The following is a 25,358-nucleotide window of genomic DNA, read 5'->3' as shown; positions in this document are numbered from 1 at the left end:
CACATCATAGCAACTAGTAGACTCTCTGCCCCCTGGTGGTCAGTGCACATCATAGCGAGCGGTTGAATGGCCTTAGCATATCATTAGCATCTTAGGCTTTGATTAGATGAACAGTCAATCGGTCACCTGATGACTGGACACTTAGCATATTAGCCTTTTATTATATAGGCTAGATCCCACTATAAATGCAGCATAGATGCTTAATTATTTCCTATTAATAAGCATTTTTAAGGTAAGCAATTATATTAACTCAAAGTGTATTAAGTGAGCACTGCTTTTTCTTTTCTTTTTTCTTTACTGAGCATCTTATTACTCATGGGTTTTCCCTCAGTCATTGTGAGAAGTGAAGTAAGAACCTGTACCTTTGCTCATGCTGATTCCCTTGTTCTAAGCCCAAATTCTTCACCTGATAAATTCAACTTCCAGTTTGTATTCTCTATAGTGGCATACAGTTAATTTCTTCATCTCCATCCCAGAGCAACCTTTTCTCTCTTGCATAAAGATACCTCTGACATAACATTTGATTGCATATCTTTATCACTCCCTGGACTTGTCTTTCACAGGTAGGAAGAGTATCTCACACTAGTGTTACACAGTTTGATTTGTAGATCAGTTCTGGTCCACAAACTGCTTCCTGCCTGAGAAACAATAAACAGCTTGCACCGGACTATAAACCAACTAGTCACTAAACAGTTTAGTTTGGCTTAATCTTTTTTCCCTTTGGTGGTAAGAATTTGTGAAAGAAGGATGAAATGTGTTCATTTCTATTCTGGCAAGTGCTACTTTAACTCTCAATGGACCAGTAACAATCACTTCTTGTACAAGCTATAACGATTAGCACTGTCCAATCACTGATTAGACGAATAGCACTGTCCAATCACCTTACTGCCAGGAACACAAAAGGAAGATGAACAGCTGTTGTAAAGAGAGAAGTTGGTGTAGCATTGGAGGCCATGGGCATGTCTAAACATCCTTTCTAAGGTGAAGGAAGAGTTGCTGCATCCAAAGGAGATCTATAATGCTGGCCTCTGTGATTTAGAGGTAGCCCAGTCCTCATGTGGGTGTATTATTCCAGCCCATTTACCTAGCGGCCTGGGAGCTGCTAGTTCTGAGTAAGACCCAGAAGGCGGCTGTGCAAGCTGCTTTGCCACTCGGGGCCTGTGACCCAGCAGTGGAGGTGGCAGAGAGGATACCGTCCGGGACTTCCCAGGCTTCTGCAGGGGAAGCTCAGTGCAGGCCCTTAGGAGCAAAGCCCTGCCAGCCTCTGTCGGGAACTGCTCTCCTTTGGAGACGTAGCTCTTGGCTTGCTACTGGGTCTTAGTAACTAAGTGCTTCACCTCAGGCCACTCAGTTACCATCACGAACTAGGTATTATCTGACACAGAAAGCCATAAAGTTGAGTGTGCATGGCAAGATTCCATCATCAAATGCAAGTGGTACAGATGTGCCAGGGCCCAAGCAGGCCCTGAGGAAACAAGTAAGTACATGAAGAAGTAGCTCCAATGCCGTTTCCACACCTGCTCCACTGCCTTCTCTCCCAGCCGCACTCCGCTCTCCTGCGGAGTTCCCTGTGATTAGCTGACAGAGCAGCCTCGGGGCCGGTGTACAGATGGTTCTGTACACCACACAGACGGCACCGGAAGTGGACAGCTGAGCACGCCAGTCTCTTTCTGGGACACCCAGAGGAACAGCAGTGAAGGAAAGCCTCCTGTGGGCAAAATCTCCAGCGGTGCATCTGGTGTTCACTTTACTCAGAAGGAAAAATGGCCAGATGTGCAATTATAAACCAATTCATGGCTGCGGTCAGTGCTTTGATTTCTAACCTGAGGACTCACAGCACAAGCTGCCCTGGAGCTGCTCAGACAGCAGAGGGCGAGGGGGAGGGAAAGTGCAGTTTTCATCTCACTGTCTGCACAGGGAAGCCAGCAGTCTCGGCTGGTCAAGACAAATCGCCAGAGGTGGGGGAGCACAGAGACTGTTTTCACTAAGCCTCGGGTATTACGTGAATGTTTTAGACCGGGTATATTTATCACACTAAACTTTTTAAAATTTAGTAATATTAAAAGGGAAAAAATTAAGAGGCAATTATATGAAATCTTGGACTTATTCAGCTTTTAACATCTATTAGCATTTTGGGAAAATTTAAACATGCCCTAAAAAGATTTTGCAATTTTCTTCTCATAATTTTGTTGTCACTGTGTAAACAAAAAGTCAATTGATCAATGTGTACTATCTAAAATTTCAGAGGTCATAATGCACAAAGCCATTAAGAGATTCAGTTTTTCATAAAGTGTCTTGAAAAACAGCTTTCTATTCTTATGGTCCTTATTCACTTATTCTCTAAATTACCTAACTTCTCTCACTATTAGAGGTGGCCTGGTCTTATTAGCTAATATTTGATCATGCTTCATGTTTTTTTATTTTGTGTGTGTGTGTGTGTGTGTGTTTTAAATGTAATTTATTGATTTTTTACAGAGAGGAATAGAGAGTTAGAAACATCGATGAGAGAGAAACATCAATCAGCTGCCTCCTGCACATCCCTACTGGGGATGTGCCTGCAACCAAGGTACATGCCCTTGACCGGAATCAAACCTGGGACCCTTGAGTCCGCAGGCCGATGCTCTATCCACTGAGCCAAACCGGTTAGGGCATGCTTCATGTTTCAGGACAATAAACCCAGACACAAAAGAAGCTATCCCACTGGCTGACTCAAAGGAGACATTGAACATAGTTTAGCTATTTCCCACCCTTTCTACATCCTCTTTCCTTTGACTCTAAAGCTCCTGATCAGAAATCTTCTCTCCAGACTGGCAAGCAGAGAAATACTATAAAAACTGGTCTACACTAAGCTCTATGTCTGTATATTTCAAACTTGAAATCCTTTCTGTCTTGAAAAGAGTCCAAGAACGGGATATCTGCATGTTCTCACTCCCAGCCTTAGCACAGAAAGGTCCAATATCTATAAGCATGGAGAAGAGTAGTCCAGGAAATCCCACACTGGGGATCGAGCCTGAATCCCAAAAATGTGCTCTGACCAGAAATCAAACTGTGACCTTTTGACAGGTCGACCAGAAGCACTGAGGCACACCAGCCAGGCTATTAAGTACCATTTACAAGTATTATTTTTACAGAAATCTAAATAGACATTAAAAACCCAATTTAAAAATTTTAAAGTAATGTTAATACATCTTGCAACTAAAAATATCAAGAGTCAAAAGTTCATTAGATACTCACCTGATGTAGCAGACGTTTCAGTTTGAGTAACTGAGTTTTTACAGCAGTGCAATCCTGGACCATGTGCCGGAGGGTCATCTCATCCAGGATCACTGTATTTTCGGGCACATCCACAAACACTCTCTGAGCCTGGAAAAAGGGGGTCCCTCCATAGCTTTCAAAATGACCCAAAGGAGATTCTCTGTAGGGAGAGCCTCTAGAAGGGCAGGAGAAGTTGGAAGTAAAAGATATACAACACAAATTTCAGAAAGAAATAAAGGTAATACAATTATTGCAATGAATATTATAACTGACTTATCATTATCACAACGCCTCTGACTTTTACTCACCTCAGACCTGAATTTGTTTCCACTGAAAAGTCCAATCAGCTCTGGTTGCACTGCTCTTCCCTTTGTGTATTTACACATTGGCTGAATAAACCTTATTCCTTAGGAACATGCATAGAAACAAAAATCTTTGGGGAAGGGCCTTGCCTGGAAAAAATACACTTATTTTTCTTTTTCCTGCACCGATTGCCTCCTTTTTATCTGTTGACTTTAATTGGCCTCTTCAACATCACATTTTTTTTTAGCCCCATAACACTACAGGACTCCTATTTCTTGAAAGTCCCAGTAGACAGTTAAGTTTTACAACTGTTGACAAATCATTTTTTCCAATAAAGATTAAATAAGATTTTTAAATCTTGTTTCCTAATCTTAAACTACATTTTAAAAATCCACTGTAAAAAAAAATTAAACTTTCCTTTAGTTTCATACAATACACATTCTGAATAATTTAGAATTTTTTTGTTTGAACATTTTAGACTAAGGATAATGTGTTTCATGGATTCCATCTTTCAATCAGAAGTCATAGCTACAGCAATTTAAAAAGTACTGCATTCACAATACACATAATTCCAGTTGGTTCTTATGTTAAGACAAAAACATGCTGAAAAAATGTTCTTTCCAATATGCTGTAATGGCTATGTTTTATCAGGATTAAAGTTAAATTCCTGATGCAATAAATTTGCAAAACTCATAATGCATTAAATTTCAACCACATTAAAAAGTAGAAATATGATTTCTGCTAAAATTTTCTAGCTTTGAACAAATATTCTTAAATCTCTAAATTCTCAAATATTCAATATGAGCTTTGTTTTCACAATATTATTTTTCTTTGAAAGTACTTCAGGCCTTATTTTTCTTTTAAACACCCCCTACTGGTGTGGCGACAAGAAGTGCCAAGAGGCCAGGCAGAGCTAAGACGATGCAGCTGTATCCTGAGTGGGCTTCTGCAGGGCGGCAGGTGGGCCTGTGCCCAGCCCTGGGCTGCATGATGGGAAGCAGATCCCAGTTCCCCAGGGAGTTCAGCGAGCCCCGTGCTAGGAAGAAAAGGAAGTGACCGCCTTCCCACAGGTTACCGCCGCACCCCAAGGCTGGTCTGTTTAAACCACTGGCGAGGTCCAGGAGGCAGAGCGCAGGTCCTGGGGAAAGAAGAGCAGCTCAGAGCAGGGACATTCTAGCTGCGTACTGGATGGAGGCAGACCAGATGTGGGGCTCTGCTGTGCTGAGCGTCGGTCACAGTGCCAAGGGCCAGGCAGGGACGTGACTGCCAGTGGCCTGCACCAGAGAACCTCCAGGGAGGGCTGAGACCAGCACACCCAGTGGCCAACTTGACATCATGGAGCAAAATCCAGCGGCTCCACAAAGGGTGAACACAATAGGCACTAAAACCTATGGAGGGGAACACTTTTTATTTTTAATATTTTCTTCACTTTTTCTTTTATATTTCATTTCAAAAATCTGTTTCCTCTCTTTTCACTTTTGTCACCATCGCAATTAGCTAGTTATTAATATTAATAGGATTGAGGCAAAGGGTCTGCCGGACATAAGCACGGTCATCTGGGCAGCTGCACCAGGAGCTGCAACGCTGCACTCCCAGGGAACCACTGTCCACTCCCTGAACATCACCGGGGGAGGGGCCCAACCAAGGGGAGATGGACGCTTGCACAGTGAAGGCGAGGTGCGGTAGGGAAGGCACTTGCCTGTCAGGCTAACGTGGAACAAAATATAACTGGCTGGGGTTGGAGCCACTGCAAGCCTGTGGAAATCTGGAATACAAATCCGCAGACAAAGGAATTCTTTCTCTCTTGTTCCTCTGGGTTCCTTGCACTCACTCGCCTTCCATAACCATGTGGCCCTGGAGCTGCATGGCCCACAGCCGAGCAAACCCCACACGCAATGGAGTGTGGCTGGGAACGCGAGCTAGCCTAGTGAGATGCAGGACTGGACTGTGCAAATGCAGTGGAAAGTCTGGCAACGGCTTTAAATCCCGCTCCGCTAAAGACAAAGCCCGACTTCTTCCATGGCGAGACAGGGCGATGGGGCCTTGGGAATACAGGGAGGGGTTTACTTCAACCAAAACAACGCTTTTTTCAATACCTTATCCTCCTGTGGGGGCCTCAAGATATTCTTATTCCCATGGCACCCAAAGAAGTGCAATTCCACCAATAACAAGTGGGGACATGGAGACCACCCCACCAATAAAACTTTAATATCTCTGTTTCTCTCTTTTCTTTTCTTACACTACGTTTCTTTCTTTTTTTCTTTTTTTTCCATTTATTCTTTTCCTATTCTATATTTTATTTTATTCATTATTATTACTTTTAACAATTGTCTCATTTAATATTTTTTACTTTTCTTTCTCATGCTTATTTTTTTTCTTTTCTTTCATATTCCCTTCTGTTTCTTTTTTCTTTTCTAATTCTTTGGTCTCTTGTCTTTCTGTATTGTTTTTTCCTCATAATTATTCTTGTTTTTGTGGCTGTTGGCTTGTTGTTTTCAGCTTGGCTTGCTTGGTCTTGTTCTGCTCTGTCAGCACCTGTGTATGAGGTGGTTGAGGTTGAGCCTCACAGTCATCCAGCCCACGCGCTAAGCCCACCCATGAACAGGAGGACAGCAATCGAGACACAATTACAATAGCTGGGTCCACACAACTCACAGGTACATTCCTAGAGCATCCCACTCAGGTCAAGAAGACTACACGAACTCATACAACTTAACAACAGGAAGATAAACAATCCAATCAAAAAAGGGGCAATGGACCTAAATAGATACTTTTTGAAAGAAGACATACAGAAGGCCAAGAACATATGAAAACATATGTTCACTAATCATACAAGAGCTGCAAGTCAAAACAACAATGAGGTACCATCTCACACCTGTCAGAATGGCTATCATCAACAAATCAACAAACGACAAGTGCTGGAGAGGATGCGGAGAAAAAGGAACCCTCATGCACTGCTGGTGGGAATACAGAGTGGTGCAGCCACTGTGGAAAACAGTATGAAGTTTCCTCAAAAATTTAAAAATGGAACTCCCATTTGACCCAATAATCCCATTTCCAGGAATATATCCAAAGAAATCAGAAACACCAATCAAAAGGGATATATGCACCCCTATGTTCATAGCAGCACAATTTATAATAGCTAAGATCTGTAAACAGCCTTAGTGCCCATCAACAGATGAGTGGATTAAAAAACTGTGGTACATCTACACAGTGGAATACTACACCACTGTAAAAAAGAAGGAACTCTTACCATTAGCAACAGCATGGATGGACCTGGAGAGCATCATCTAAGTGAAATAAGCCAGTCTGAGAAAGATAAATATCACATGATCTCACTCATATGTGGAATATAATGAACAACATAAACTGATGAACAAAAATAGAGCCAGAGGGAAAAAATAGTATCTTAAGAACATATAGAAGTAATCCTGTTATTTGCAGATTTTTAATATTTCCTACAACCTTTGTAATATCATACTATGTTAGTACAGTTTGGGTAATATTATTATGCTTAAAATCCTTTTTTTCTTGAAATATTAATGTTTACTGCATGTAATATTATTATATTTAAGATTGTTTTTCTTGAGATAAAAAATAAAAATAAAAAGATTAAAAAGAAGAAGACTACACAACTGGCTTGCACAAGACAACTACTACAGAAGGCTACCCCATGAAGACTGGGAGTTATAGCAGCCCTATCCACACATAGAAACAAACACAAAGAAACAGCAAAACTGGGGAAATAAAGAAACAGGCCCCAATGAAAGAACAAGAGGAATTTACAGAAAAAGAGTTAAATGAAATGGAAGCAAGCAATTTATTAGTAATAGAGTATAAAGTAATTGTTTTAAAAATGTTCAACAGCATGACAAATAACATAGAAACCATGGAAAACAACTACTCGGAAATGAAGAATAACATATCTGAAATAAAGAACACCCTGGAAGACATAAGCAGTAGGCTAGAAGAAGCAGAGTATCAAATAAATGAATTAGAAGACAAGGTAGGAAAAAAATCAATCACAGCAGCAAGACTCTGGAGGGGACTTTAGCAATACAGTCATAGCATTCCACTGATATCACTGGATAGATCTTCCAGACCAACCCTCCCACCCACCCCCCGCCGAAAAAAAAGAAAATCAACAAGAAAATGGCAACCTTAAATGAGACACTAGATCTGAAGGATTTAGTTGATATTTACAGAACATTTCACCCCAAAGCTGCAGACTATACATTCTTCTTAAGTGCACATAGGACAGTCTCAAAGATAGAGCACATGTTAGAACACAAAACAAGTCATAACAAATTCAAGAAGATTAAAATCATATCAAGTATCTTCTTGGAGCACAATGGCATGAAATTATAAATCAACTACAGTTAAAAAAAACAACACAATACCTCAAAAACATTCAAAAACATGGAGGCTAAATAGTAAACAATAAATATGTTACCAATGAGATCAAGGAAGAAATTAAAATCACCCTGGAAACAGATGAAAATGAACACACAACAACCCAAAATCTACAGGACACAGCGAAAGCAATCCTGAGGGGAGAAGTTCATAATATTACAGGCCTACCTCAAGAAACAAGAAAAATCTCAAATAAACAATCTAATGCTACAACTAAAAGACCTAGAAAAAGAACAACAGGAAAATCCCAGAGAAAGTAGAAGGAAGGAAACAATAAAGATTAGAGCAGGAATAAATGGCATAGAGACCAAAGGAAAAAAATACAATATAAAAGATCAATGAAACCAAGAATTGGTTCTTTGAAAAGATAAATAAGATTGATAAACCTTTAGTCAGATTCATCAAGAAACAAAGAGGACCCAAATAAAGTCAAAAATAAAATTTATAACAACTGGCATCACAGAAATACAAAGGATTTCAAGAAAATACTATAAACAATTATATGCCAACCAAATGGACAACCTGAGTAAAATGGACAAATTCCTAGAAACATATAATCTTCCAAAACTCAATCAAGAAGAATCCGAAAACCTGAATAAAGTGATAACTAATGAAAAAAACTCCCAACAAACAAAAGTCCTGGACTGCATGGCTGCACAGGCGAGTTTTACCAGACATTCAAAGAAAAACAAACACCTATCCTCAAACTATTCCAAAAAATTCCAGAGGAATACTTCCAAGCTGTTTTTACTAGGCCAACATTATCCTAATTCCAAAACCAAACAAAGACACTACAAAGAGAGAAAATTACAGGTCATTATCCCTGATAAACAAAGATGCCAAAATCCTCAACAAGATATTATTAAATCAGATTCAGCAATACATGAAAAAGATCATACATCATGACCAAGTGGGACTTATTCTGAGGATTCAAGGCTGGTATAATATTCACAAATCAATAAACGTGATACATCACATAAACAAAATGCAGGATAAAAATCACATGATCCTATCAATAGACAAAGAAAAGGCATTCAACAAAATTCAGTCCCATTTATAATAAAAACTCCATTAGATAGGCTTAAGGAAAATTGGAGTCACATGTTAAAGTACTTGGAACAAAGCCTGATACATAGTAAATGTTAAATAAAAACCAACTACTATTGTATTATTATTACCAATAATTTCCAACTTCTTTATGTTGAAAACGTTTTCTAACATAAATGTCAAAAGAATACTATTATGCCATATACCCTTCAGCTATCTACTCCAATTGGTAAATGTTGACACACTTTTCTTTACATCAAGTTGGAAATAACATAATACCTCACTAGAGGAACATTTGAAGTTTTCTGTGGGAAAAAAGAGTGTAATTGAGAAAGCAAGAGGCAGAAGACAAAGATAGCTAAAATATAACAGATGTTATTTTCAGAAAATAAAATGGCACTATGGACACAAGAAAGGGGAAAAACAGAACAGAGCGATTTTGACATTTCACATTCTGAAAAGATGATGCTCACAGCTGAGCAGTTGAGTTGAAATGGGAGGTTAGATACTTTCCCAGAGCACAAGCACAGATCCAGGGATGAAGACATAAACAAGATGAAAACAATGAACCTGAGACCAAAGAGGATTAGTAGACACAGCACCTCATACTGAGATGACAGGCACAACCCTGGCCCAGGGGCTCCACTCATTGGAGCACTGTTCCATCCACCAAAAGGGTGTGGGTTCAATTCCCAATTAGGGCACATACCTAAGCTGTGGGTTCAATCCCAGGTTGGTGGGCACACAGGAGGCAACCGATTGATGTTTCTCTCTTTTTTTCTTTCTCTTTCCCTCACTCTCTCCTTTCCTCCCTCTCTCTCTCCCTCTCTCTCAAGAATCAATAAACACAACATGATCTCACTCATATGTGGGATCTAATGAACAAAATAAACTGTTGAACAAAATAGATCCAGAACACAGAAACATGGAGCAGACATGAATCTCAGCGGTGGAGGGAAGGCAGGGGTGGGAGGGAAGAGATGAAGCGAGGAACTTGTATGCATGTATGCATAACCCATGGGCACAGACAGTAGGGTGATGGAGCCTGGGGAGTGGCACAGGGTGGGCTATAAGTCAATGGGGGGAAAGGGACCTATGTAACACTTTCAAGAATAACGATTTTTTTTTTAAAAAAAGAAGTGCTATTTGGGAAAAAAATATATATCCTTGATGAGGATTTAAAAAAAAGATGACAAGCACACAATTGTACTTTTATACAAATTTTAATAATCATGGCTTTCTAGTAGAGAATTATATGGTGAAAGCAACAGAACACTGCAAGCTGCTTTGGGGAATATACTGGAAGATCAGCAGTGTGTTCGTAAAGGCAGAAATGCACCTTTGTGGTCTATGTGGTCAATCACAGGCCAGGCAGGTTAGTAGATAAGAAGAAACTAAGAGAGGTATGGGTGAAGGGATAAATGAGTTCAGTGGTTATAGAAGCATGAGAAAGAAATGCCCACAATCACCAACATTATTTAACATTGTTTTATAAATACAGCCAATAAAATCAACAAGAAAATAAAGGATCAGAATAACTATAGAAAGAAATCTTTAAGATATCAGCCTTCTTTAACATTTAATAACAGCACCTGATATTCATCCCACACATCTAATAATCACATTGCTGCCCAATTACTTATTGTAGTTTTAAAGGAATCTCACAAAATTATGTGGCTGTATCCTATACTTCTCCACTTCTACCAAGCTTCTTAATCACCAAGATGTGTGATTTTGTGCTTAAGGTTTCTGATTCATAGATTAGACTGTTAAATGGAGGGGTGTTTGGAGTAAGGTGGTAGGAGAGAGAGAGATATTTTTCTTTATTTATTTCCTAATCTGAGTCACAATTTGTCTTCACACAACCTTTAGTGTTTCTTTACTCACTTTTATTAAAAATCGTATGATAAAAGTTAAATGTGTGTGTTTTTATGTTAATAGTGTATTTTTTAAAGGCTTGATTCAACAGAACCTCAAACAAAATTCCAGCAAGTTATTTTGTGGATATCAACAAAGTGATTCTAAAATTTATATGAACAGGCAAAAGACCCAGAATAACCAACACAATTTTGAAGAATAAGGTCAGACTGACTATATCTGACTTGTAGGCATACCATGTAAAGTAACACTAATCAAGAGTGGAGTACTGACTAAAGAATAGACAGATCGGTACACCAGAACAGAGTCCAGAAATACACCCACACCCATAGAACCAACTTGTCTTTGACAAAGAGCAAAGACAATTCAAAGAAGATAGGGCAGTCTTTTCAACATATGGTACTGGAACAACTGGAAGATATCAAGGGAGAAAATCCAGGTGACCTTGGATTTGGAAATAGGTTTTTAGATACAAACAAAAAGTACAATCATGAAAGAAAAAATTGACAAGCTGGACTACATAAAAATATCTGCTCTGTGAAAAATAAAATTAAGAAAATGAAAAAGCAAGCCACAGACTGAAAGGAAATATTTGTAAAATATATCTCTGATAAAGGACTGGTATCTAAAATATACAAAGAACTTTTAAAATTCAACAAGAAAACAAACAACCTAATTTAAAATTGAGCAAAAGATCTAAACAGACATCTCACTAATGAAGATGTACAATACCAAGCATATGAAAAATGCTCAACATAATGTATCATTAGGGAATTGTAAATTAAAACAATGAGATATTACTACACACCTATCAGAATGGTTATAATCCAAAACACAGCACCGACTTCTGATGAGTATGTGTAGCAACAGCAGCACTCATTCACTGCTGGAAGAAATGCAAAATGTGTAGCCACTTTGCAAGACACTTTGGCAGTTTCTTACCAAATTAAACTTACTCCTAATATGTGGTCCAGCAATTGTGCTTCTTGTTATTTACCAAAATGAGTTAAAAATTTATACACAGAAATGTTTAGAGCAGCTTTATTCATAATCGCCAATTTTTGGAAGCAATTAAGATGTCCTTTAGTATGTGAATGTATAAACAAACTGTAGTACACTCATACAATGGACTATTATTTAGAAATTTTAAAAATAAGCTATAAGCACATGAAAAAATATGGAGGAACCTTAAATGCATATTGCTAACTGAAAAAATCAAATCCGAAAAGGCTACACACTGTCTATTTCCAACGATATGGCATTCTGGACAATGCAAAACTATGGAGATAGTAAAAAAAATCAGTATTTGCCAGGAATATTGCCAAGAGTGGTAGGGTACGGGGAGAAGAAGAGATGAATAAATTATTCAGTACGATACAGTAATGGTAGATACATGCCTTTATACATTCATCAAAGCTCAGAGAATGTACACACACAGAGTGAGCCCTAACGTAAACTATGAATTTCCGTGAATAATGTGTATCAATACTGACTCATCAGTTGTAACAACTAATGTAAGATGTTAATAACAGGATAAACTGTATAAAAGAAGGTGAGGGAGTATATGAGAACTCCCTGAACTTTCTGCTCAATATTTTTATAAATCTAAAACTGTTCTAAAAAATGAAGTCTATTGAACAAACAAAGAAAAAAATGACAGAAGAGAAGAGCAGAATAAATATCTCCAAAAATTCACTCCTTCATAAAAGCACTGAAATCACTGGCAAATTAGTCAAAACTAACTTTTTCAGAACTCTGGAAATCAACCAAATGCTTGCAACAACGGAGGAGCACTTATTTAAAAAAATCTTAGTGAGACCAACAGTGGCATTTTACTTTTTTCTACTGCCATTCTTATCTCCCTAGCTCTGTGGCAGCTTGAAAAATAAGAGTCTTACAAGCAATGATAGCTGTGAAATTCAGCAATCAGTAGAGGGTGGGCGGGAGGTGGGCTCTCCAAAAAGCATAATCTCCAGAAAACTGCTACTATTTGACCTTATCTGCCGCTTCCTTAGAAAAGGCCCATTCTAGCAGTTGTTTTATTTGTCTTGATTCAGAACTCATTATGTGGAAACAGCTTTAATTCTAGTATATTTGTTGAAAACAATTGGTGGCAATTGTTTAAAATCCCAGCTGCATGAGACAGTGATACCAATTGGGGCAAACAAGCTGACCAAAAAACTACTACGCTTTTATTACTGGTATATAGGATGTCTACAGAAAAATTCTCAACAAAATACTGACAAATTGAATCTAGCAACTTATAAAATAACTAGAGGCCCGGTACATGAAATTCATGTGTGTGTGGGGGGGGAGGGGGAGCGGTGGGATTGTCCCTCAGCCGGGCCTGAACCTTATCGCAATCCGGGACCCTTTGGGGATGTCCAACTGCATCTTGCAATCCAGGACCATTGGCTCCTAACCGCTTGCCTACCTGCTTGCCTGCATGATCACCCCTAACTGCTCGTCCGCCTGTCTGATCACCCCTAACCGCCTCTGCCTCGGCCCCCACCGCAGCGGCTTCATCCAGAAGGACGTCTGGAATGACGTCTGGAAGGTTGTTCGGCTGTCCGGTCTAATTAGCATATTACGCTTTTATTATTATACTAGAGGCCCAGTGCATGATTTAATCATGCACCTGGTGCACCAGCGGGCTGTCCGCCGGCGCCCCAGGCCTTCCGAAAGCCTCCGGCGCTGCGGAGGCTTTCGAAAGGCCTTGCGCCGGAGCAGACAGGCGGCCAGGTCCCCCGCTTTGGCCTTTGATCGCGGGGGACCTGTCCGGCTGGCTGTCCGCAGGCGCCCCAGGCCTTCCGAAAGCCTCCGGCGCTGCGGAGGCTTTCGAAAGGCCTTGCGCCGGAGCAGACAGGCGGCCAGGTCCCCCGCTTTGGCCTTTGATCGCGGGGGACCTGTCCGGCTGGCTGTCCGCAGGCGCCCCAGGCCTTCCGAAAGCCTCCGGCGCTGCGGAGGCTTTCGAAAGGCCTTGCGCCGGAGCAGACAGGCGGCCAGGTCCCCCGCTTTGGCCTTTGATCGCGGGGGACCTGTCCGGCTGGCTGTCCGCAGGCGCCCCAGGCCTTCCGAAAGCCTCCGGCGCTGCGGAGGCTTTCGAAAGGCCTTGCGCCGGAGCAGACAGGCGGCCAGGTCCCCCGCTTTGGCCTTTGATCGCGGGGGACCTGTCCGGCTGGCTGTCCGCAGGCGCCCCAGGCCTTCCGAAAGCCTCCGGCGCTGCGGAGGCTTTCGAAAGGCCTTGCGCCGGAGCAGACAGGCGGCCAGGTCCCCCGCTTTGGCCTTTGATCGCGGGGGACCTGTCCGGCTGGCTGTCCGCAGGCGCCCCAGGCCTTCCGAAAGCCTCCGGCGCTGCGGAGGCTTTCGAAAGGCCTTGCGCCGGAGCAGACAGGCGGCCAGGTCCCCCGCTTTGGCCTTTGATCGCGGGGGACCTGTCCGGCTGGCTGTCCGCAGGCGCCCCAGGCCTTCCGAAAGCCTCCGGCGCTGCGGAGGCTTTCGAAAGGCCTTGCGCCGGAGCAGACAGGCGGCCAGGTCCCCCGCTTTGGCCTTTGATCGCGGGGGACCTGTCCGGCTGGCTGTCCGCAGGCGCCCCAGGCCTTCCGAAAGCCTCCGGCGCTGCGGAGGCTTTCGAAAGGCCTTGCGCCGGAGCAGACAGGCGGCCAGGTCCCCCGCTTTGGCCTTTGATCGCGGGGGACCTGTCCGGCTGGCTGTCCGCAGGCGCCCCAGGCCTTCCGAAAGCCTCCGGCGCTGCGGAGGCTTTCGAAAGGCCTTGCGCCGGAGCAGACAGGCGGCCAGGTCCCCCGCTTTGGCCTTTGATCGCGGGGGACCTGTCCGGCTGGCTGTCCGCAGGCGCCCCAGGCCTTCCGAAAGCCTCCGGCAGCCATGGTACAGATGCTGAGCTCGCGGCGCCAGAGGCGCCGCGAGCTCAGCGTCCTTCTGGCCCAATCAGCTACCCCGGCCACCCTGAGTCCCGCCCCCTGCGCCTCCTGCTGGCCCAATCGTGGGCGTAGCGGAGTGATGGTAATTTACATATTACCATTTTATTATGTAGGATATTACATACTACAACCAAGTGGGATTTATCTGAGAAATGCAAAGTTGGTATAAGTCAATGTTATCACCAAATTAAGAGAATGAGGGGAAAAATAATTATCTCAATAGACACAAATTACATTTGACAAAATCCAACAGCCAACCTCCTGTGGCCAGCCAACCTCCCGTGGTCCCTCAGGGGCCAATGGGGAGGAGGGGCAGCTGGCCAACCTTCCGTGGTCCCTCCCCCTAGCCGGTCAATCTCCTGCGGTCCCTTCCCCTGTCTGGCTGCCCCCCCCCCCACCCCCGCAATCGGCCCCAATTGGCCCTGATCACTGGCCAGGCCAAGGGACCCCAACCATGCATGAATTCATGCACTGGGCCTCTAGTGTTTATATGTTAAAGGCACTATGGAGTCTACTATTAAAAAACTCATTTAATGTTGTTTAATTTGTTCATTCCTACACTCATTTGATCAGAGAATCTCTTTTATTTACACCTACTGACATCCAGGAATATCATTTTTGGAAAATGTTGCTTAACTTTCCTGACATAAACTAATCAGCCTAGGCTTGATCATTCCCAGGGACAGAGATGACTAACCCTAGGTAATTCGTTCCATCTTGGATGGTCTGACTAATAGCCTCTCACTTTAAGTTGAATTGGCATCTTTATTTTAAATGCCTAGATCGTTTTGTTATTAGAGTTAGAAATCACATCTATTCATTCCTCCATAGGACCTAGCCATCCAGCTCTAAATGTAGTTCTCTGAAAACGCCACCCATTTCATAAATGTTTTTACACATGCTATTTTTCCCATCTGAATCTCATCCTTCTCCTACATAAACCACTCCTCTACAAACTCTACAGTCATACTTCACATTTCAATAGTAACTTTCTTTATACAGCACTACCCGAGACAAAAGCCATTGCTGCATACTCCTGCAGTCTGTAGACATCACCATATTAAGGCACATGACACCACTGCCCTACACGAATACTGCATTGTAACTACCGACGTGCCTGTCCCTCTCAGCCTCAGCAGCCTGCCAGCAGATCTCCTCCTCCTCTTTGCATGGGATGGAAGAGACACACCAATCTCCTACCTCACCAATAACTGCAATGATTCCAACTGAGCCCACACACTGCACAGCTTCTTATCATCCTCAGAACAATGCTCCAAGAAGCTGTGACCAATCTACAGCGTTCACCCCTCATGCAATACCCAAATTCATTCCAGCTTGAGCATTAAGCACAGAGTTCATCTGAAGTATAAGCAATGATTCATGTTTTAGTTAGACTTCTAAATTTTCGTAAGTTGGCTTTAAATTTACCTTCTTTTAAACCAAACATCAAAGATGAGAGAAGCAAAACCTTCATTATTAGCAATAATTAACCAATGAACTTATATGCATATATGCATAACCCATGAACACAGACAATAGTGCTATATGCCCTGTGGGGCGTGGGAGGGTGTGGGGGGCTAATGAGGGCGGAAGAGGGACATCTGTAATATTTTCAACAATAAAGATAATTTTTTTTTAAAAAAAAAGACTATTTTCACATCAGATTCTTGTCTTATAATACCAATTCTCTGATGTCCATTCCTTAACAAAAGCCCAGATGTGAGCAATAAAATAGCCAAAATAATGCCTGGAAGGATGTGTACTGCAGGAATTCTTTCAGCTCTTCTAAATTTCATCCTTGCATCAAACTATAATCTTTAGTTGGCCATCATCATTACATGACCCACTGTAGAAACACCTTTTCTCACTTGGACTAGAGTTCTCTGTGGACTTAAGGAATTTATCATTATTTCTACTTTGGGAAACTGTCTGAGACCTGTCCACTGTATCACAAGGTATTTTCATACAAAGCAACCTGTCAGGTTTCTGTCTTATAAAAGCCAAACAATTCAGGAGAAATGTGTCCTTTGTCTTATGGACCCTGGAGCTCTTGTACTAGATCCAGTTTTGTTCTTTGCATTTGCCTTAAGGAATTAGAGCCAATTTTTTTTTCTTACTTCAAGAACTATATGGGGCCATGTGTTTCCCTCCCACTATTTCATTATTTGTATTGTAAATTGGCTCAAAAATGACCTCAAATCCCAATGGAACAAGATGAGAGAGTGACAAAGAAAAAAATGTAACAACTACCACTGGGTATTTAATATAAGCCAAATACTGCTCTTTTAACCTGATCTTTGAACAGTGAGGAAAAGGTATTATAGAGTCTACAAATGATAAACATACATTACCTAAGCTCACAAAGCGAACATGTGCCAGGCCAGGCTTGAATGATTACAAAGACACATTATATACAAGGTCTGATCAAATTAAAGACTATGCTATGCTTCAAAAAGAAAAAGAATTCTAGCATTGTAAAGTACCTTCCTTTGTTTCTAACAGTACTTGAGAAATTTTTTAAATTTCAATTTATATGTACAAAAGAAGACAAGTCACTTGGCACTAATTTTACATTAGTATTTAAAAAATAATAAACTTTAACAAAGTCAACATTTAATCATTCCCAAAAGAGAACTAGAAAAATCACAACAAAACTTAAATTCCAAATAGCATACATAAATAAAATATTAATATTCATGATAAAGTTAATGAACAAAGATTTGGGTCAAAAGGAAAAAACTAGACATATTATTCCAATTAGTACTATATAGAACTTGAAATATTTTTTGTCGCACCAAAAAACAAAAAACAGGCCAAAAAAATGTTTTTTGGGGAAGGAGTAGAGAATAAAGGGGAAATTATGACTCAAAATTAATAAGAGGATAGAAAATTAGACTCACCTGCTCAAGTCACTTTTTCCATGGTGATGATAGCGGTCAGGATGACTGAGGGGGTAATGTTCCTGTCCACTCCACCTCTGGGGTGACCTTTTCCAAAATCCTTCCTGCGACTGCCGAACATTTCTGTCTGATCGATCAAAGCGATTCATATTGTCACATTCCACTAGGCAGATTCAAAAGCAAAACACTATAAACATGTACATACTCTACAAAAGTTTACTTAGAGCTTGATCATTAATTGCTGCTGAAAATATAAAAGTAGTATTCTAAAAAATACCAATCATTTATGTTAGCTAATCACAAAATCAAGATTTCCAAGAAAAATAAAAAACTAGTTCTTTTGGTAACAACTTAAGTTTATATCATCCAAAACTAAAGTAAGTTATAAAACTTTCCTATCACAGTCACTAAAAGTAATAATTAATGTTTCAAAACAGCAAATGATATTTGAAATCAGCATTATACATCTTAAACACCAGTTTTATGTGGTTTTCATCATTGTCACTAGTTGGTTCTGACTTCAGAATAAAATGACAAGAAAAAGTATTTAAGGCTAGTAGAGAATTCATTATTAAAAATGAATGTCACAATATTCCTCATTTCAAAAAGCACACATTAACTTTTTATCACAAGCAAATCCTATATTTGCAATGAAGCTTCCAGTTTTAGAAGGACGCTCCAATCTGCCTGCAGTACAGCCTGTTCAAGTCTAAAATGCCACTGAACACAAAGCCGGCCTTTGCAGCAACAAACAGTCCACTCCCTGAAATCCAAATGCCACAAAAACACGAAAAGAATCTCTTTCAAACAGCCAAGCTTCTCCTTCACTTACCGGAACACTTTTTCCTCACAAATCTGAGCACTCGCAGAGAGAGTTACTTTGTACAACAGAGACATTGTGTCGCCTGCTGCCTACTCAGACATACTTGCACTCAGGCAGACAAGCAGGCCTTCCTTCCTGCTCGATTCCCAGCCTCCCTGTGGGAAGCAAGCCCAGTTTACCCTGTGACTCCATCTTCCCTCAGCTCACATAGCTACTGAGTTAGGACTGTTACTAAAAATACACCTCAACACTAAATCAAGCCAGGAACAGGAAAGGATTCTCCAGTCTGAGAATTATTACATGAGAAAGTTCAAATCCGGCATGTTCAGAACTCCTTGTGATTAAAAAACAAAACAAAACAAAAACGAACCTTAAAAAATAAATGTAATCCCAATTAAACAACAACAACTCATTACAGTATTTTAATGATTGTTTTCCCTTAACCTAAAACTTGAATTAGAAATATGGAGAGTATCCCATTATACTACACCAGATAAAAAACAAACTTTCCCACTCCAAAGGAAAAACGGTGTAATTCAATTCTCATATACACTGAACTCACTATACCATGTCTTCTAAATGAATAACATTTTATTTTTTTAAATATATTTGTATTGATTTCAGAGAGGAAGGGAGAGAGAGATAGAAACATCAATGATGAGAGAGTCATTGACCGGCTGCTTCCCGCACGCCCCACACTGGAGATCCAGCCGACAACCCAGGATTGTACCCTGATGGGAATCAAACCATAACCTCCTGATTCATAGGTCTCATAGGTCAAAGATCAACAATGGAGCCAGGCTGGCCAGGCTAAGATTTTAAAAGACAATGAAATTTTGTTTAACTTCACTAAAGGAATAAATCTGGGGGAGGGAGGGGCGGGAGGGACTATGTTTTATACTATTTTAAAGTACTTTTTTATAATAAACTAGAGGCCCGGTGCACAAAATTCATGCACAATGGGGGAGGCGGGTAGTTGTCCCTCAACCCAGCCTGCACCCTCTCCAATCTGGGACCCCTCTCACAATCCAGGACTGCTGGCTCCCAACTGTTCGCCTGCCTGCCTTCCTGATTGCCCCTAAACGCTTCTGCCTGCCAGCCTGATCACCCCCTAACCACTCCCATGCCAGCCTCATTGATGTCTAACTGCTCCCCTGCCAGCCTGTTTGCCCCCAACTTCCCTCCTCTGCCGGCCTGGTCACCCACAACTGCCCTCCTTTGCAGGGTTGATCACCCCCAAATGCACTCACCTGCTTGGCTGATCACCCCCAACTGCCCTCCCTTGCAGGCCTGGGCCCTCCCAACTGCCCTCCCCTGCTGGCCATCTTGTGGTGGACATCTTATGTCCACATGAGGGCAGGATCTTTGACCACATGGGGGCAGCCATATTGTGTGTTGGAGTGATGGTCAATCTACATATTACTCTTTTATTACATAGGATAGACGCCTGGTGCATGGGTGGGGGCCAGCTGGTTTGCCCTGAAGGCTGTCCCGGATCAGGGTGGGGCTTCCCTTGGGGCGTGGAGCGGCCTGGGCGAGGGGTCTGTGGTGGTTTGCAGGCCAGTCACGCCCCTCGGTGATCCAAGCAGAGGCCCTGGTATCTGGAATTTATTTATCGTCTACAATTGAAACTTTGTAGCCTGGAGCAGAGCCAAGCCTCCTGCTCGCTCCGTGGCCGGCAGCCATTTCTGTTTGAATTTATGTATCTTCTATAATTGAAACTTTGTAGCCTGGAGTGAAGGCCTGAGCCGGCCAGGGCTGCAGAAGCTTGGCTTCCTCCATCACCCGGGGCAACCCTAGCCTCCTGCTCTTCCAGCTCTGTGGCTGCCGCCATTTATGTTGGAATTTATTTACCTTCTATAATTGAAACTTTGTACCCTTGAGTGGAGGCCTGGGCCCACCAGGGTGTGTGGAAAGCTTGGCTTCCTCCATTGCCAGGGAAACCCAAGCCTCCCTCCTGCTCTCTGTGGCCGCAGACATCTTGGTTGGGGTTAATTTACATACTCGCTCTGATTGGCTGGTGGGCGTGGCAGAGTGATGGTTAATTTGCATATTACTCTTTTATTCGATAGGAGGATTTTTGTTGTTGTTAATCCTCACCCAAGGATATTTTCCCATTGATTTTTAGGGAGAGTGGAAGAGGGAAAGACAGAGAGAAACATGGATGTGAGAGAAACACATTGATTGGTTGCCTCCTGCATGGGCCCTGACCAGGGCCCGGACCAGGTATGTGCCCTTGATCATAATCGAACCTGGGACCCTCTGGTCCTCAGGTTGACACTCTATCCACTCTATATGGCTGCGGCCATGGAGCAAGCAGGAGGCTTGGCTCCGCTCAAGGCTACAAAATTTCAATTATAGAAGATAAATAAATCCCAGATACCAGGGCCTCCGCTTGGGTCACTGGGGGGCGTGGCCACCTTGCAAACCACCAAAGGCTCCTCACCCAGGCCACCCCACACCCCAAGGGAACCCCCACCTTGATCCGGGACACCCTTCAGGGAAAACCAGTCGGTCCCCACCCGTGCACCAAGCCTTTATCCTATCTAATAAAAGAGTAATATGCAAATTGACCATCACTCCAACACACAAGATGGCTGCCCCTATGTGGTCAAAGATCCTGCCCCCATGTGGAGACAAGATGGCCACCACAAGATGGCCAGCAGGGGAGGGCAGTTGGGAGGGCCGAGGCCTGCAAGGGAGGGCAGTTATGGGCGATCAGGCCAGCAGGGAGGGCTGTTGGGAGGGACCAGGCCTACAAGGGAGGGCAGTTGGGGGCAATCAAGCCTGCAGGGGAGGGCAGTTAGGGATGACCAGGCCGTCAGAGGAGGGAAGTTGGCGGGACCAGGCCTGCAGGGAAGGGAAGTTGGGGGGGACCAGGCCTGCAGAAGAGGGCAGTTAGGGGTGACCAGGCCTGCAGGGGAGGGCAGTTAGGGGTGACCAGGCCTGCAGGGGAGGGCTGTTAGTGGCAATCAGGCTGTCAGGGGAGCAGTTAGGCATCAATCAGGCTGTCAGGGGAGTGGTTAGGGGGTGATCAGGCTGGCAGGCAGTAGTGGTTAGGGGCAATCAGGAAGACAGGCAGGCGAGCAGTTGGGAGGCAGCAGTCCTGGATTGTGAGAGGGATGTTCTACTGCCCGTTTAGGCCAGATCCTATTGTGATGGGGCCTAAATGGGCAGTTGGACCTCCCTTGAGGGGTCCCAGATTGGAGAGGGTGCAGGCTGGGCTGAGGGACACCCCGCCCCTGTGCACAAATTTTGTGCACCAGGCCTCTAGTTGAAGAAATAATATAGAAAGAAAATAAAATTGGGACAAATCAAGATGGCGGCATAAGGTAAACACCTAATTGTTGCCTACCACAACAATTTTAAAACTATAACTGGAAAACAGAGTGGACAGCGTCCAGAACCACTGGAAAGCTGGCTGAGTGGAAGTTCTACAACCAGAAAAAAAGAGAAGGGGACGCTGAGCCTCAGGAGCTGTGGAGGTGCGTAGATCGGTGAGCGCAGAAAGGGCGGGCGGCTGAATACACGGCTGGCTTGCTCCGGTGCGCGGAGAGGGCGGCGCGGCTCGCTTTCTTGTTCAGGAGGAAAACAAAACCTCTGACAGCAGTGATATCCAGCTCCAGTCAGGGAGAAACTGGACTGTCAGGCAGCGGGTGAAACTTGAGAGTGCCTTCTCTCAGAGGTGCACAGCCATTGCCATGGGACACGGAGAACAGGGCCCTCTTAGGGCGGGACTGACGGGAAACCAAAGCTTGTCTACTCCACCCTGAGACTCCGCCCCATCCAAGCTGAGCACAGAAGCCCTCCCAGTGGCTAGCTTTCTCGTTCAGGAGGAAAACAAAACCTCCGACTGCACTGATATCCAGCTCCAGTCGGGGAGAAACTGGACTGTCAGGCAGCGGGCAAAACTCCAGAGCAGCCTTCTCTCAGAGGTGCACAGCCATTGTTGCGGGGCACGGAGAACAGGGCCCTCTTAGGGCGGGGATGATGGGAAACCAAAGCTTGTCTACTCCACCCTAAGACTCCGCCCCATCCAAGCTGAGCACAGAAGCCCTCCCAGCAGAGACACTGCTGATCCTCAAAGCCAATTGGCTTGGAGATCAACTCCTCCCAGTGATACCAACAACAAGCAAGGCTTAACTACAACAAGACTCCACATACAGCCCACAAAGGGGTGCACCAAGAGGATCCACCACAGGTAACTGGAGAGGCTGAGCTACTGGGCCCTGCTAGGACCCCTAACACACAAAGAAACTCCATCAACTCAGGGAAGCAGCTAAAATGCGGAGTCAAAGAGGCAGGCCACAATTGAAGAAAATGGAGGAAAGCAAAAGACTGGATATAGAGTTCAAAACCACGGTTATAAGGTTTTTCAAGAATTTTCTAGAAAAGGCCGATAAATTAAATGAGACCCTTGAGGATATGCAAAGGGATCAACTAGAAATTAAGCATACACTGACTGAAATAAAAAATATTATACAGAGACCTAAAAGCAGACTAGAGGATCGCAAGAATCAAGTCAAAGATTTTGAATACCAAGAAGCAAAAAACACTCCTCCGGAAAAGCAAAAAGCAAAAATAATACAAAAAGTTGAAGATAGTGTAAGAAGCCTCTGGAACAACTTCAAGCATACCAACATCAGAATTATGGAGGTCCCAGAAGAAGAGAGAGAGCAAGATACTGAAAACCTATTTGAAGAAATAGTGACAGAAAACTTCCCCTACCTGGTGAAAGAAATAGACTTACAAGTCCAGGAAGCACACAGAACCCCAAACAAGAGGAATCCAAAGAGGACCACACCAAGACACATCATAATTAAAATGCCAAGGGCAAAGACAAAGAGAGAATATTAAAAGCAGCAAGAGAAAAACAGTTAGTTACCTACAAGGGAGCACCCATATGATTGTCAGCTGATTTCTCAACAGAAACTATGCAGGCCAGACGGGAATGGCAAGAAATATTCAAAGTGATGAACAGCAAGAACCTACAACCAAGATTACTCTACCCAGCAAAGCTATCATTCAGAATTGAAGGCCAGATAAAGAGCTTCATAAATAAGAAAAAGCTAAAGGAGTTTATCACCGCCAAACCAGAATTATATGAAACTAGAAGCCCGGTGCACGAAATTCGTGCACGGCGGGGGGTTGTCCCTCAGCCCAGCCTGTACCCTCTCCAATCTGGGACCCCCGGAGGGATGTCCGACTGCCCATTTAGGCCCGATCCTGGGATTGGGCCTAAACGGGCAGTCGGACATCCCTCTCACAATCCAGGACTGCTGGCTCCCAACTGCTTGCCTGCCTGCCTTCCTGATTGCCCCTAACCGCTTCTGCCTGCCAGCCTGATCACCCCCTAACCACTCTGCTGCCAGCCTGGTTGATGCTTAACTGCTCCCCTGCCAGCCTGTTTGCCCCCAACTTCCCTCCTCTGCCAGCCTGGTCACCCCTAACTGCCCTCACCTGCAGGGTTGATCACCTCCAACTGCCCTCCCTTGCAAGCCTGGTCCCTCTCAACTGCCCTCCCTTGCAGGCCGGGTACCTCCCAACTGCCCTCTCCTGCTGGCCATCTTGTGGTGGCCATCTTGTGTCCACATGGGGGCAGGATCTTTGACCACATGGGGGCAGCTATATTGTGTGTTGCAGTGATGATCAATCTGTATATTACTCTTTTATTAGATAGGATAGAGGCCTGGTGCACGGGTGGGGGCCAGCTGGTTTGCCCTGAAGGGTGTCACAGATAAGGGTGGGGGTTCCCTTGGGGTGTGGGGCGGCCTGAGCGAGGGGCCTGTGGTGGTTTGCAGGCCGGCCACGCCCCCTGGCAACCCAAGCAGAGGCCCTGGTATCTGGAATTTATTTTCCTTCTACAATTGCAACTTTGTAGCCTGGAGTGGAGCCAAGCCTGGGGCTCCGGCAGCCATTTCTGTGGCAGTTAATTCACCTTCTACAATTGAAACTTTGTAGCCTTAAGTGGGTGAGCCCTGCCAGGGTGTGCGGAAAGCTTTGCTTCCCCTGTTGCTGCCAGCAACCGGCCTGCTCTCTCAAGCTCCATTCTGCCGCCATTTGTTTGAATTTGTTTACCTTCTATAATTGAAACTTTGTAGCTTGAGTGGAGGCTTAGGCCTGCAACGGCTATGGAAAGCTTGGCTTGTTCTGTTACCTGGGAAACCTTGCTCTCTGTGGCTGTAGCCATCTTGGATTGGGGTTAATTTGCATACGCGCCCTGATTGGCTGGTGGGCGTGGCTTGGCTGGTGGGCATGGCTTATGTAGCGGAGTGATGGTTAATTTGCATATTACCATTTTATTAGAGAGGATGCTGAAAGGTATTCTTTACGAAGAGGAAGAAGATAAAGATAAAAATTATGAACAACAAATACATAACTATCAACAAGTGAATCTAAAAACCAAGGGAATAAAAAATCTGATGAACAGAATAAACTGGTGAATATAATAGAATCAGGGGCATAGAAAGGAAGTGAACTGACAATTCTCAGGGGAAAAGGGGATTGGGGGCTGCGGGAAGAGACTGAACAAAAAGCGTACACCTATGGATGAGGACAGTGGGGGGGGGGTAAGGGCAGAGGGTGGGGTAGGAAGCTGGTGGAGGGGAGCTATGGGGGGAAAAAAGAGGAACAACTGTGATAATCTGAACAATAAAGATTTATTAAATTTTAAAAATACACACACACACACACACACACACACACATACACACACACTTAAAAAAAAAAAAGAAAGGAAATAAAATTACAAAATGGAGATAACTCAAAACCACTTTCCAGAGCCAAGAAGAAACAGGA

At 43.5% G+C, this 25,358-nt stretch overlaps 1 protein-coding gene across 8 annotated transcripts in view; it reads right to left on the bottom strand.

The window, feature by feature from the left end:
• Positions 1-25,358, bottom strand: part of CCSER2 (coiled-coil serine rich protein 2) — a 243,540-nt gene that overhangs the window by 87,866 nt on the left and 130,316 nt on the right. For 3 of the 8 annotated variants that reach the window (XM_079793281.1, XM_079793280.1, XM_079793283.1), the window contains 2 exons: positions 17,738-17,900; positions 3,235-3,430 (listed from right to left, as the gene is read on the bottom strand). In XM_079793281.1, the coding sequence (XP_079649407.1) occupies positions 3,235-3,430; positions 17,738-17,900 (359 nt within the window). Of the gene's footprint in view, positions 1-3,234; positions 3,431-17,737; positions 17,901-18,569; positions 19,037-25,358 lie in introns of those variants that run through there. The other 5 variants (XR_013814723.1, XM_079793284.1, XM_079793285.1 and 2 more) reach the window with 4 other exon arrangements.

Source organism: Cnephaeus nilssonii (assembly GCF_951640355.1).
Source record: "Cnephaeus nilssonii genome assembly, chromosome: 16".
In the NCBI taxonomy this organism is placed as follows: domain Eukaryota; kingdom Metazoa; phylum Chordata; class Mammalia; order Chiroptera; family Vespertilionidae; genus Cnephaeus; species Cnephaeus nilssonii.
The sequence above is the reverse complement of the archived record's forward strand: the minus strand, read 5'-3'. Positions and strand labels throughout refer to the sequence as shown.